Source organism: Sphaeramia orbicularis, chromosome 21, assembly GCF_902148855.1.
Source record: "Sphaeramia orbicularis chromosome 21, fSphaOr1.1, whole genome shotgun sequence".
In the NCBI taxonomy this organism is placed as follows: Eukaryota; Metazoa; Chordata; class Actinopteri; order Kurtiformes; family Apogonidae; genus Sphaeramia; species Sphaeramia orbicularis.
This window is the reverse complement of record NC_043977.1, coordinates 25,893,073-25,908,805: the sequence shown is the minus strand read 5'-3', so window position 1 is coordinate 25,908,805 and position 15,733 is coordinate 25,893,073. Positions and strand designations below refer to the sequence as shown.

Genomic DNA, 15,733 nt, shown 5'->3' with positions numbered 1-15,733 from the left:
TTTTTACTTAATTGGAACTTCTTTATTTTATTTATTTTTCTTATGTTGATTTATGTCTTCTCGTTATTTATTCGACTGTTGAGAGCATACGTCTGTCTTTTTTTTTGTACACTTCAATTGGAGTTTGCGCATTGTCTGTGCCTTTATGGACAACAAATATGTAATTATGCAATGTTTGTGCCTTTTTGTACACTGAATATTTGAATAAAGCAGTAAAAAAAAAAAAAAAATAGAATATTAACATCCAATAATTTTCAACTTTGCAATATTTAGATAGATATAGATAAAGGTTTTTGGACTCCCCATGCATTTGTGATATATTGCATTGAGAATCACTTTTAAGCCTTTGAACTGTGCCAAATATTGTTACATTCTCCAGACCCGCATGCTCCCTATTGTCATGAAATATGTTTTGCAAATATTTAATGATGATTTATTTGATTATGTAACATTTTAAGGGTGTCCATTACTGTACTTTATTATTCCAATGTGGGAAAGAACTCCACATTACAGCAGGAAAGTGGAATTGCATTCATTTCCATTGTACTTTTTGTATTATGACAATAAAGATTCTGATCTTTTAATTTTGAGAAAATTTGCAGAGAGATTGAACTTATTTAATTTTACCATATGCTATTTTATTTTTATCTTTTCACTTGTCTTGGAGTGCCATGATTCTCTTGTGTGTTTTGCATATTATTTATAAATGACTTGATACTCTTTGCATTATGTTTTGTTTTTAATGACTTTTATGTTTTTTTTACTGGTCTTGTATGTATTTTTGTTTTCATTTACTTTTGTGTTTTCATGTACTCTTATTTCATTTTTATCCTTTTTAATAGTTTATTTTTTTAGTAAATACTGTTTGGATAAATTAGATAAACTCTATTTTGCTAGTATTTGTAATTCACACTTTGTACAGCACAGTGTGCTTCCGCATGGAATGAAATGCACTATAAAAACAAAGTTCTCTTGCTTTTCTTAAACTAATTTAATCTTAGGACTTTGAACTTTGACCATTTAATTAAAAATGGTGGGTGACCAAGGTGGTAAACATTACTGCTTGATCATTTTAGCTGCATTTAATAAGTTAGGGTCCTTGGATCATATGACCATGAATTTTGTCCCTCTGATCCCAAAATTAATGGATGACCAGTTTAACCATCTTAGTTCTATTGGTTTTAATGCTATAGTGCACACAACATAATCACAAACACACATGCAGACAGGTAACACATATAGAGACAGTGCCACGTCGTTGTATATTGGGTTTATTGGCATACATACATACATACATATTCCTTACAGTCTCTGCACCTTTAGTGGAATAAAAAGATTTAGTTTTAACCTAGAAATGCAACTTTAATATAAACATGTATCAAGGGATCAAGTCACAAAGCACTAGTTTATTTCTAAACTTCAGCAAAGGACACTCACCCTTGCGATGGTGCTTGGCGTACGGCGGCCTACATCCAGGCAAAGGGAGAGACAGATGCTGTTTGCAGGTTTAAGGCACTGATTTTTATTTTCAAACATCAAATTCAGACACAGGACTTTTCCAAACGCTTTTAACAAACCCAACTACTCATCATACACACACACACGCACACACACACTCACAATGTACATGCATCCAGTTACTGATGCGTCTAAGCTACTTTAGCTGAAAGTGAGGCTAGTCCTTCTGTTAGAGTGATTTTGAAAGCACAGGTATAGTGTTGTTGCTGGGTCCAGGGTAATGTTGTACCTGGAGAATTTTGTACATTATTCAAACACTTCATCAAGACTTTGGTTTCAGTTTTCACCATGCTATCTTCAGATCAGCTCTCACCTGGGCACAGTGACGCTGTTCCACACTGAGAGCTGAAGTCTTTGTCTTGAAATTATGACAAAGAAAAGGTAAAGCCAGAAGCACCAGAGAGATCTATCTGAGCATAACCTGGGAACAAGATGAGCTCCAACTCAAGCTGATAACATACTGTACACAGAAGCAAACATGATTACTTATAATCAATGCAATAAGATACAAACACATGTCAGGCTGGTGATAAACTAAAAAAGCATAGAAAAATAAAGAGAAGTGCATTGGTCAAGTAGTGGCCTACTGTGGCAGCTCTAAATGGCAACAAAATCAAAATCACTTAACTCTATCCTACCCTCCAAATGGCCCTGTGGATCCTTAAACTAACCTTCTACCCATGAGACCCTTTTAGTGCAGATAAAGGTGCACTTGGTGTCAAACAGTCAGCTTTCTCTGCACTCCAACAGCTCCCTCATCTCAACAGGAGGATTCTCCAAGCTCCTAATGATCCAACCTGCTCCAACAGTGACTCCCATATTCCAAAACAGTGACAACTTGACATTTTTTTCCTAATAAATGTAAAAATATAAAGACTGTAGTAAAAACTGCCCCAGGTGCTAGTGCAGGGGCACAGTAATACAATCAAAAATGACAGTACTGAACACAAGGGAATCTTATAATACTCTCTGATTGCCCCTGAATCTAACAAACAGTAACACAAACATTTAAAAACACTTAAAAATGTATAATAATTAACATAGCAGAGAAACATGAAAACATCAGTTTAATGACAACACGCGGCCGCAACTTCAGAAAAATGTGGAGAAAGGTCGATGTTGTGCATCCTCTCCGTCATTACTTCCATATTTAGGCCTCTTTTGTGCTGCTCTTCATCTTCTCAACTGTCTCCTGCATTTAAAACAGTGACACAAGCTGAATAGAAAGGAAGATCTTTTGCAGAATGCTACACAATGAATATTATGAGCATAACTACTGTTTTTTTTTTCCTCTTTAGTAGCTGTGACTTGAAGCTTCATCTAGTAAAATCAACATTGTTTGCCATAGAACAGTGAATTTCAGTTTCTATAACCACAGCTGCATTTGTTTACAATGTCATTATAACCTGACCTTCTGGAGAAAACAACATGACCTTGCTGACTCAGCCATGTCCTAAAGCCAGAGCTCTAGTTCTACCTTGTGTCTGCCACGCTCTCACACTCACATAAAAGCGAGCAAAGGCAAACAAGAGCAGATATTCCCTAAATATAGAAAATGTATCAATAACTGCAGTAATAGTAATAAACCTAAAAATAAAAGAGGTTTATTTAGTGTCCTGGAACTAACCATGAGCTTCTGCAATGTTTTTTGTCTTTGTTCTAGCAGTCTTGAAACATCAGGGCCAGTTTCACAGAAGTACCCGTTAGCCAAAGCTTAAATTGAGCCAAAACAAAGTCAGATATTTGGTTTGTGGCACTGACAGCATTACTCCACTATTTGAAGTATTCCTATATCCAAGTAAACATTTTTGTTTTCCAGGTTTTTAACATTGTTTTCCTTTATAACAGGGTCTTAAAAAGTCTTGAAGGTCTTGAATTTACAAATCAGTATTTAATGACTTAAAAAGTCTTTAAAAGGTATTAAATTTGATATAGTAGGTCTTAAGTCATGATGCCATTAACTTGTTCACTGTATTATGTTTAAATGTCCAAGCTGCAAAGAAGGTAATGTTAGTCTACTCAGTTCCACTTGTTCCAACCTGACAATTTATATTGAAATTAGGAAACAATGACTTTGTATCCCCCCGGTGACAAATGACTCAGAATGGTGGGAATCAAAGCATTGGAGTAAATAGATAAATTTTCCTAAATTCTAGGAGTCACAAATTTTTGCCAGTTTGGCCATGAAATAGACCGTGAAATGGGCATTAAATTCTGTTCTAACTAGTCTTAAATAGGTCTTTAAAAAGTCTTAAATTTAACTTGTTGAAACCTATAGGAACCTTAAGAAACACTAAATTAAATTTTTCCTCATTCTATTAGTGTAGAGAGGCTTACTCAATATTCACTTTTTTCAAATTATTAACTATATACTGTAGCTAAAACTCAGAACCATCCATATAAAATAATGGCTTAGAGCACTCTGGTGTTAAAGGAAAATATAAGTGATCATTTGTTTCTTTTTCATTAATCAAATCCCTGTCCATGAAGAGTTATTGATCTAATTTCAAAAACATTCCTTTATTTTACAGTTTTTCATTTTCAGCCCAGGAGTCATAAAGCTGCTGATGTCCTTGCTCACTGAGCTGTGGTACATAATCATATCAAAGTTTACACTCTCCAGTTCCACTGTATTGTGCTGCCTGTGCAGTTTGATTTGGACGCTCAGAAACACACTCTGTGTAATTAAGCTCATAATTCATAACGTATGGTGATAAGTAAACACACAAATATTATATATTGGTTAAATTACAAAGCAGATAGTTGTAAGCACTGGATACTGATGGAGCCTTAACCCTCCTGTTACCTTCAAATTGAATATTGGCTTTTATTCATTCCAGAAATTTCAACTTCCAGAAAACCATACCCAGGTTCATGTATCAGCCACTGTATACAGACGTGGAAAAAATTATTAGACCACCCCTTGTTTTCTTCAATTTCTTGTTCATTTTAATGCCTGATACAACTAAAGGTACATTTGTTTGGACAAATATAATGATAACAACAAAAATAGCTCATAACAGTTTAATTTCAGAGCTGATATCTAGCCATTTTCCATGGTTTCTTGATAATAACCAAAATCACTTCAGTTCTTACATCAATAGCTATGGAATTGTACTGACAAAAACAGTACTTTTACACATTCCATGTTTTCTTTTTTGTCTGTTTCAGTCACATGATACACACAGGAGTTAGTACTTGATTGCATAACCATTGTTTTTGATGACTTTTGATGGTCTAACAATTTTTCCACAACTGTAATGAGGTTTTGTCATGATAGGTAAGTAGAGAACAGTTTCCTCCAGATGGAAAACATTTTATAGTGACCTCATTGCCACCCAAAATCACCCAAAACAAATATGTGTAACATGTTTTTTAATGTGATTTGTGCTGCTAAAAGTGTATTGTTCCCTTTTAAATTAGGAAAAGTCATTAAATATGAATCAAAACAAAGTGAATAAAACATAATGTGACCTGGTGTATGTGTAAACTGGCTGCTGTGGTTGAAAAACTGAGGAATGTCTGATTAACGCTGACTAATTAATACGACACTAAAGTATTTTAGACACAAAATACAAACCTGGTGCTTGTTGAGTTCAGCCACACGGAGGTTCCACTCCTCCTCAGTCATCTCTGCTCCGGTATCTGTTAAGTCATCTATAGCTGCAGTCTTGTCTGTACAGAGAACAATATGACATTTGTGTACATGCAAAAGATGATTTACAATCAATATGTAGGACCCAGATCATGCTCAGTATTTCAGTTTACCAGTGCAGGTCATGGCGGTGCACACCCAGTTGCCACATGCGCAAACACAGCGGTTGCACTCCACCTGGGTCTCTGCACCATCCTCGTAAGTCTCATCCTCCAAGGCACATTCTACAGAAAAAATTAGCAACATATAAGAATATAGAGTTTTCAGTGGGATTGTTATATAACTTTTGTTCCAAGCATCAGCATTCCAACATCATTTATTGATTAACTGTTATCACAGTAACGTCTCAGCCTTGTCACTGTGTCCTTGAGATTGGTAAAGCTACAGGGTTCAGTGGGTTCAGTGAATGTTATTTTTAACAGAGGAATGCTTTTGCTTTCTGTGAACTTTATCCCAGATATGTCCACGTCACATGACACCACATGACCTCAACAATGTGTTTAACTACCCAGAACGGCGGAACAAATTAAGAATCACTGACAAGCTGCTGGGTATCAGATCTGCCTGACTGTGTATTTAGCCGCTGTGCTTCAAGATACTCTAGTTTCTAATGGTCTTTTATAATGAGACATAATTATAGATATATTATGTATAATTTTAGAACTGACTTCTATTGTGTATAATGTACATTTCTAGTGTGGATGTATGCTGTGATTTCTGTTTTATGTAACTTCTGTCTTGGCCAACACACTCTTGAAAAAGAGATTTTTATTCTCAATGAGCTTTTTTCATGGTTGAATAAAAAAAAATAATTTAAAAAAATTACGTCAAAGTGTATAAAGTATCCCTTTATGCTCACTTTTCTCAGGTGGATTAAAGCCAGGCTTCAGACAGTTGAGGAACTCATCAAAGCTCAGCTTCCAGTCGGCGTTCTCATCAGAGAGCTCAATGAGGGCATCAACACACAGACTCCTGAGAATCACACAAACAGAACGATTATCACCTGCTTATAGGGGCAACAGAGAAGAGCAATAAAAAGATGTCTATTCTAGAGATAATGAGCAGTTTAGAAGGGTTTTATTCCATGTGACACAGATGTTTATATTAGTACAGGCTCTGGAGGGAGACCTTCAGAAAGTTTACCCTGCTTCAGATAAGGTTCAACAACTTACAGTTCAGAACTTAAAATAACACCACTGCCCCCGGGTGTGTGTGTATGACAGCATTTCTAGGAAAAAATATATGCACACTTCCTGTGGCAAAATATTGAAAAAACAGCTAATGGCAGCGAAAAACCAGCTGTTGTTTTTCTCCCAGGTTGCCCTCACACACACACACACACACACACACACACACACACACACACTCTGCATGTAAGCATCCGCAACCATGGATGAACACTGACCTGAGCAGCTTGTTGCTCTCCTGGTCTGCGTACGACTGCAGCTCAATAAGTGACTCATTGTGCTGGATGAATTTGAGCAGCTCTGAGGAGTCCAGCTGGGAGTCGCCATTGTCATACGACTGTGGTAACATAAGCAAACAAGAAAACAAAATGTCTCTAACGTGACAAAACAGAAGAATAAATGAAATGTGGCAGATCAGATGGTAACATTCTAGTCCTAAACTGACCCATATGCAGAAGTCAGTTTCAGTCATCAGATTCTAAACTTAGGTTAAATGTTTCAACAGTGCAGCCACATTTTTCTGCGGCCCTGTTTGGTCAGTTCTTTCAGCAGGCTTTCTGGTTGCGACACACCCCCTGAGTTATTCTTGCACAGAATTCTGGCCCAAAATACTGAAATCTAACACCTCAGTGTTCCTTGCTTATTGACTTTATTAAATACCTCCTGCCTGAGGTCACATTTTAAGAAATAAGACCCATATCTAGTTTAGGATCACATATGGGTGTGGCTCAAATCACAAATGGAAATGTCGATTCTATGTGACTTGTGCTTTTCACACTGTAATGAAATAAAGCAATATGATATAAGATACAAGGGGAAAAAAGAAAATCAGATTTAGGTCACTTTTGTCTACATGTGGTCTTAACCTAAAACTACCCATTCAGAATGAACTGTTGCCAGCGTTTTAGTTTTTTTCAGTATTTATGCACCTATTTCACTGGAAATAGTCTAAATCTTACTCAGTGTATTTTTCTCATTTCTAGTCAAAATATCTCATCACACTTAAAATAAGACATAATTACCTAAAGAGTAACTTTTCAGTGAGATATAAGAACTTATTTTTAGACAATACATCTTGAAAATCTTATTTCAAGAAATCTTACCAAGAAAATTTTCACTTGTTCCATTGGCAGATTTTTTTTGCTTGGATTAAGCAAAAAAAAAATAAAAAATCTTGAATTAAGCAAAAAAAAAATCTGCCAGTGGAACAAGTGAAAATTATCTTGGTAAGATTTCTTGAAATAAGATTTTCAAGATCTACTGTTGAAAAATAAGTTCTTATAACTCATTGAAATGTTACTCTTTAGGTGATTATGTCTTATTTTGAGTGTGATGAGATATTTTGACTAGAAATGAGAAAAATACACTTGGTAAGATTTACATTTTTGCAATGTCTCTTAAAAATCTCAGGAGCTCACAGATGAAATTATTCACAAAACTAGGCTATTATTTTGTTTCAAACACCTGCAGTGTTTATTCTAAAATGTTGCTGGAGCAGAAGTTAAGTTGTATGCTGTGTAATTTTTTTTCTGTGCGTTTCAGACAACAAATAACCAATTCTATGATTAACTTATGTGGCTGTGAAAGAAATTCAATTCAGTTTTATTTATAGAGCCCAATATCACAACAAAGTCGCCTCACAGGACGAAAGAGGAAATAGAAACATTAAAGAACTGCTATAAAATGGTATATGTACATCTACCACACTTTTGATTAAAAAACTTTCAAATTCAGGGATAATCTACTCTTTTGGTTTAATTCCATTCATGTTAGACACTGGTGTATGCTGTGCAGAACAGAGATCCTTATTACACCAAGCTACAGCTATCCACTGATGTGTGATCTGCATAATAATAGTTATGATTTATGGTCAGACAGCAGCTGGAGCAGCTTTAAGTATCAGGGTGGCTACATAAATGGGGTTATTCTGTGATCAGAATGGTTTAGGAGCTATGACATGGAGACCAGGTTCATTGTAGATTTCTGAACTCCAACAAAGAAGAGAGTCCCACCTTGAAGTATTTGAGCAGGATGTCAGAAAAGTTGGATCCTTTGACAAACCATCCATCTGGGACAACCTCAGTCTGCAGCCACTGGATCACACGACTTCTCAGTTCATTGCGGTCAGCAGCATAGCAAACCACTGGAGGATAGGGACATCATTAGTCAATCGTAGAAATCTATTAATAAATAATCCAATTTTATATATCTCTCCTGCCATATTTTCACAATTGACCCCTAATCTTCATCTAATCTGTCCTGTAGTGCATACGCAAGCATTTACAGGTTCACAGCGTCTTTTCCATTAGACCATAAATAGCTCATGTAGAGTACATAATTGATAACCCCAATAGGAGACCACACATTTACTGTTTTTTCATCACATTAAAACTGTAAACACATATATTTACTCACCTGGGCTGGCAGCTGCCTGCTCTGTTTTCTTCTCTAAAGGTCCATAAAACAGAAAGAATAAAACATGTAAGGTACAAAATGAATTGAATAGTGAATAGTGGAGCTAATCTGGCTGTCACAAGCTGCTCGGCCAAAGGTCTAAAGAGGACAATGGACATAATTCTTTTCACTGAGTACTTTTTCTGCCACAGTTGATCAACGTACAGGCTTGTAGGGACACAAAGGGTGTCACTGCTGAGTGGGGGCAATGATGTTCACTTCAGATAAGAGTTATTTAGTTGGAGTTAAGAGATAAGTTATTAGATACATTTAACTGATGAGCCAAGGATAAGACAGAAAAAAATGAATCAACCGATTCAACGACACTGAGATAACCATATATGGTTGACTATCAACTCAGTGACCCTATATATCAGTTCAGTGAGTATGAGCTTGACCAGAGATCAAACACAGTAATCAGTCCAATTAACTATGATTTATAACTATACATAGCAAGGTCAGCATTTACACTATTAACCCATAAAGACCAAAAACAGTCATTGGCAACTGAAGCATCTACTGATCTAAACTGTTTACTACCTGTTGATCCAGTAATCCTATCAATACATGTAAATATTCGGTGAAAAATTAAATTTGTCATCCTTACATGGTCATCAGATATGACCCATTTGGACGTTCAGAGGCTCTGTAGTGAAAGTGGAAACACCGTCATCTTCTACAACATTGATTCACCAGTAAAACCCATGGAGTTGGGTCAGTGACAGAGGATAGAGATGCTTGGATTTTGTTCAGTTAAGATGATAATGAATCTTTGCTGAAAAAGCCACTTTTTCTTCAGTTTTCTCTGTGTCTGATATAATACTCTATGAATTTATTCTAAGCTTTAATGAACATCTACATGATCAGTGAATGAAATGTTGGAAAATACATGACTTACACTGAAAAGATACAAAATACAGACAATAATGTTGCAATAAATGGTGATAAATCACCTAACCCTGTAAAGCCTGAACCATTAAATCATTGACAGAAAATTCCAGTTCTTTGAAACTGGAGCCTTTATTGGTCCTTCTGAACAACCCAAAAAAAAAAAAAGTTTTCAATATCAATTTCCATGTATAAGTTTCAATTTTGTATTGTATTTGATACATCAGGTCTCAGTGCTCAAATACTATTATTTTTGAACAAACAAAAATGTAATATAACTCAAACATTTCTAACAAATTGGTAATTCCTTTTCAAATTTGTCAAAGTTCTGCCTCCTTCCTCATTAATGACAGTCTTGTAGTGTCACTGGAAAGGCCTCTGGTGAATGAATTCCTCCCCCCGGTGGATTATCCATGTCTTTCATGTATCTAATTGCATACATCAGGTTTTTCAAGAAAAAAAAATATCATACTGATCACGCAGAGGGCTTCAAAACTCATGTATTAAATACGATATATTTGGCATTACGCAGTTAAAGGTTAAATATAGAGACACAAAAGTAGCACTGGGTCTTTTATGGGTTAAACAAGACGGGCACGTGCTGTCTCGTTTAGAGAGAGTAAAAGCAGAGCAAATTACAGCAAATCATTATATATTAATCACTATCATTAAATAGTTGTTGACTACTAAACCAAAGTCCAATATTTCAAAACAAGTAGCACACCAATTCAAGCCAAGTCACATTTTGGTTATTTATCTGGACCACATTACGCAAAAGGTATACTGAAGCATTTCATCCCTGAGCCTTAATCAGAGCAACAACAATTTAAAAACATCATTTCACCTCTTATTCTTTGTCATTGTAATGTCACAAAAGTAGCACTGGGTCTTTATGGGTTAAAAAAGTTGAGATAAAAATTCTGAATGTAGATAAGGTATACAAAACTTGTGCTAACACCCTTCTCAGAACATTTAGAAAGATCCTCTAATCTGTTACACATAATTGTTATTACCCTGCCCCCCGAAGGGGATGCAAGGGGTATTGTTTTTGGTTCGGTTTGTTTCTTTATTGGTTAACACTCTAGGAGCAAAACTATCGGTTGAATTCATACCAAACTGGGTTTATAGATTGCCAGTGACCCAGAATAGATGTGATTCCATTTTGGGAACAGTAGGTCAAAGTTCACATTTTTTATGATTTTCTAAATTTTTTTTTCCTCCCATTTACTTATAATGGGTGAAATTTCAAACGTTTATAAAAATGATTTACTTCAAATTTGCCACATATATAGAGGCAACTGATATGCTGACATCACCACACACATAGACATGATGACATCAGCTGGATCGATGCCAAAATAAGCTACAATATGTGTGAGGGGCAGGGTTTGTTGTGCCTGGTACCACTTCACGCTCTAAACATTAGCATTAAAAAAGTTTACTCTCACCATAGGCTTTGAATAACTTTCCACACATTCGATCCTGAGACTGCCAGGTTTAAAGTCATTTTAATTTGTATTGTGTGGGTGTATGTTTTGCCACATGTACCCTGGCAGTGTCCATCGTGGGCCACCTGGATCTTCAAACCCGTCAGACAGGCGTCTCTGTGGAGCTCGCAGTGATTCCTGTAGGTCTTGCCGTTGCTGCCACACACTGACCTCTTGTGGGGTTTACAGCTCTAGACAGACAGGTAATGAGACAGAGGGAAGACGACGTAAACAGAGGACCGACTACTCTGCGTCTCTGAAGAGCTGTAAAGGCAAACATCCAGCACTCACCTCTATACACAGACAGCTTGGCTCCCCTTTTTCATTGACGGCACATTCTCTGCCAGCTCCACAGAACACATTGGCACACACTTTGCTCTTACTCTGCAGGTCCTGAAAAAAAAAAACACAAATATTGTTTTCACATGGATAATTACATTACTCTCTACATGTTTCACACACAGGGCAGCACTGTTGTACTCTTATTATATTACATATCTGTTTATCGATATTCTCCCTCGACAGCTCTTCAACAGTTATATATTTTACACCGCACCCAACATTTTCAACATTCCAACTATAGCACATCTTTACATCCAGCTGCAGATGATTTGTCTTCACACACTGTTAAACTGGAGCCAAACATAAAAGATGCTTGATGACATTTCCCCTGTAGATGGTGCTGCATCCCCTGGATACAACATAAATTAAAATGGCAACAGTTCACTGGTTGCGTCTCTGACTCACTTGACATTTTGCACAATCTGTAGATTTTCTGCAAAGGATTCACTGTATCGGTTCTTGGGAAATCACAGCTCCAACATCTCTCATAACAGGGATGTCTACAATTAGGGGAATTTTAATGCTGTATATAGTTACTTTCTATATAATCTTAACATTTACAGGCTTATTTTTTTTTGTAAGAACTTCCTAATTGCTGATTTGTACTTGCTTTTTTTTTGGTTATCACTTGTACTTTCTGTTCCTTTTGAAGGTCTGTGAAAAAAATCCACTTATGTTACCATGTCAACGGTGCAAAGCAAGAAGAGACATAAAGTGAGGTGGAAAAATTTAACTGATATTGAAAACTAAAATAAACAGGTTTTGCTGAAGTTAAAATAGACGAGATATTGTCAGCGGTATTCTGTTATGTGGTGTGTAAGTACAAACGGGAACAGACTTAATGACTGTAACACACAAATGTTCATTGTTCTGCATTCAGTACATTTTTCTTCTGTCGTCACTGTCTTTCTTTGTTTCTTTACAGTACGTTTTGCTTGCAGGACACAGCCGGTCAACTTGCCAAAAAAAAGTTCACATGAGCAGCAAATGGACCAATCACAAGACGCCAAGCGGAGCTCCGAGAGCTGCTTTATGACCCTTATTACCTCCTCCTTTCTCTATGTGTGTACCTTTGTGTGTGTGTGTGTGTGTGTGTGTCTGTGTGCGAGTGTGTATACAGGGTGTTTCCACATCTGGAGTCTGGGTTGTGTTTTCCTTCGGGCCCATTCCCATGCTCTGTGAAATCTTTTCCCCTCCCGGTTTCTCTAGACTCCCCTCCTCCCCTAAGCCGCTGTTTCCTGTACGAGCCAGACAGAAAGTTGGCCTTCTATGTGTGAGTGCACGTGAGCTGGCTTCCAAGCTCCACTGTGTGTTTCCAAGTCTGGGGTCTGGAATGTAGGTTAAAATCAAGGTGGATCCTCATGACTAAACTCTTGTAAACTCGCTAATGATAGAATACAACAACATAGATGGAAGGACCGGGGCATGCAGTTTAGTAGAGCTGCTTTGACCCTGGAGGGGTGAGAGGATACACCAAGATCAGGGGAAAGGAGAGGGGGGTTTAAGACTTTTGGTTCATTTCTATGCATGAGTCAGACATACACACGCTTGCACTCCAAAGTTGAGGTCATGGAAAAGCTTCAAAGCAATTCCTGTGGCCTTGAGCATGTTGGACATCTCGGTGTGTTAGACACAGATGGGCTAGAAGCCTGTTGAAACCTGTAGAAACCTCTGATGAGAACATGAATAATGGATGGGACTCTTAGATGAATCTGGTGTAGCCTTATAGCTCTGTCTGTCCGTCTCCCTTCAAGTAGAACCAGCAGAGGATCCCTGACATTTAGCTAATGAATACACAGGCAGAAGGCCATTTTTCAGCCGATTCAAGTAGATTGTTGCTATGGTGAGAGCATGCACAGGCTCCTGTTGCTGCTAGATCACAGAGGTGTCAATCAAAAAAGGCAAATGGAAAAGACAGGCCTATAATGAGATCATAGCGCAGCGTGTCATTCGGATTGTATGACAAAGACATACAGAGCAGACTAGAAAACAATGTGGCACTGATGTCACGCCATCGGCACTTAAGAAACCAGGGACGGCGAATTGAATATTGGAGCTGCAGATGCCTTATATCTGGTCACGAATCACCACTGCATGTTGTTTTGAGCCGTTACTGACAATATGAATAATATATGCATCAATAACAAATATGTTTCCATGCACACTACCACCTTGTTTTTGGTATTTATACTGTGCAAGACTCATAAGGTGTAATGCGTCATTTTTGGATAGAGGAAAAACATGTCACAGCATGTGGTTAGAATTAAGTATTGTGGTGTTACAGAGACGGGGCTGGATACTGACCCTTTTTTTTTTTTGGCACCAACCAAACTGCTCACATATGATCGAGTATCAAAAAAATGCCTGGTATTCTTTGGTGGAGAAAATCTCATCAGTGTCAGATCATGCATGAATGACTTTAATATGTTCTTACTAATGGTTACGTAAAATGTCAGGTTTTGGTAAATGATGTGAACTGAGAGATAAAAATCAAACAAATGTGTCTTGTTTAATTGGAAATTGATGCCCTCCATGATGGAGTTTAAGGAATCATTCTTGTTTTGTGCGACCCCTACTAAAATCACATCATCACTTTCAGTTTTTTTAGTGTAAATGAAATGCAGAAATGAGCATTTAGCAAAAATCACTCGGTCTTTGTAAGAAGTATGTCTACATGCATATTAATATCCCTTTTTTCGGTATTAACATTCAGAGCACCATGCAAAATGATTATTCATCTGCATGTATATGACTAAAAAAGCATCTAAAAGCATATGAATAACACTATCCAGAGTCATCATCATTGAATCCACATAAAAAAACGCAAACACATTCTCCAACAACCCAGTCATAACCCCAGATGATGATGTGCATGTAAACATCCTCATTAACCTAATCACCATCAGAGCAGACATGTGGGAAAAAAATGTACAAACTCAGCACAAACAAAAACAAACACACTGCTCTGGGTGTCCTACTTAAATGGCATTAATTTTTCATTGCAGTCAACAAATACTGCCTTATTTTCCATCACTTCCACTTAAAACTGATCATGCAAACCACGGCTCCATTAACTGAACGATGAATCATAACAGATTAAGTAGAGATGATCATCCAGGAAGACGCCTCCGGCAGATTTCCTATCATATACACACACACACACAAATTGTATTTTCCTCGTCTTCTGTCCTTTTTTTCAGTTTACTCTCAGACATTTAGTGAGGAGTTTGAACTTATTTAAACATTTTAAGAAGATTAAAACATCTAAGTGATTTTTCTTAAAATAGCCTCAAAGCATCTTCCTGTTTCTGTGCAGAGCCTCACAACTGAAGGCTACTGAACTTTAATTTCTCATCTGCTATAATTCTCCGTCTTGTCATCTTATTCCCAGTGCCATGCCCTTTTACGGCTGCAAGAGATGTGCCAGTGAACTGAGACCGGCCTTGCACAGCTTAATAGAACTCCAAGAAAAGAAAAAAAAAAGTGAATAGACAGAAGAAAAATATGAAGACAAAGCTGGGGGAGAGTTACACTTTTACAAAATGGTAGATGGTGATGATATGTGGAGTCGTGCATTTTCTGAGGTTTATTTCTATTCCAAAACATGTTAAATGGCCCCATGCCGAGGCTAGCGGGAGTTAAAGGTTATTTAAAATTAAAGAAACAAATATGAATAAGAAATATTAAATGGACCCTCTGTAGTATTTATACTTTCACATGTTGAAAAATGACCTAAAAGTATCACTACAACATTCAGAGTAAAGAGCACTGAAGTAGCATCAATATATTGGACAGATATGAAGTGAATACATTCACCACAATGGTCCAGTGAATTTATGTGACCACTAGAGGGAGTATTGAGGCCATCGTGATGAAAACCAAAGCATCAAAATGTGATGAACTTTAAGAAGAGGAAGCAAGAATTGACTGTAAAAGGAAAGCAAATAGGCGTGGGATCAGTTTTGGTTGCACGTTAATTTAAATTTAAACTAGAATAGAAAGAATTGACTGACTTTTATTTTTCTTATCTTTCATGTCCATTGTTTTGTTTTATTTTAGTGTTAAAGGATGGCTGTCTACTGTTCCTTACAAAGGCTGTGTACTGTGTCTGCTCTATGCATGCTGCTCTGCTTTGAAAAAAGAATAAAAATTTGAATTATAAAAAAAAAAAAGAAGACGCACTGTTGTTGTTTTCTAGGTGA

At 36.9% G+C, this 15,733-nt stretch overlaps 1 protein-coding gene across 1 annotated transcript in view; it reads right to left on the bottom strand.

Moving 5' to 3' along the window:
* Nucleotides 1-1,251: 1,251 nt before the first annotated feature.
* The window catches only part of fstl1b (follistatin-like 1b), a 31,694-nt gene continuing 17,212 nt past the window's right edge, over nucleotides 1,252-15,733 (bottom strand). Inside the window, exons 3-11 of the mRNA XM_030124238.1 lie at nucleotides 11,481-11,582; nucleotides 11,251-11,380; nucleotides 8,776-8,808; nucleotides 8,373-8,503; nucleotides 6,579-6,697; nucleotides 6,033-6,145; nucleotides 5,287-5,397; nucleotides 5,099-5,193; nucleotides 1,252-2,710 (exon numbers count right to left, since the gene is read on the bottom strand). Coding sequence (XP_029980098.1) covers nucleotides 2,669-2,710; nucleotides 5,099-5,193; nucleotides 5,287-5,397; nucleotides 6,033-6,145; nucleotides 6,579-6,697; nucleotides 8,373-8,503; nucleotides 8,776-8,808; nucleotides 11,251-11,380; nucleotides 11,481-11,582 — 876 coding nt within the window. The 3' untranslated portion in view covers nucleotides 1,252-2,668. The remainder of the gene's footprint in view (nucleotides 2,711-5,098; nucleotides 5,194-5,286; nucleotides 5,398-6,032; nucleotides 6,146-6,578; nucleotides 6,698-8,372; nucleotides 8,504-8,775; nucleotides 8,809-11,250; nucleotides 11,381-11,480; nucleotides 11,583-15,733) is intronic.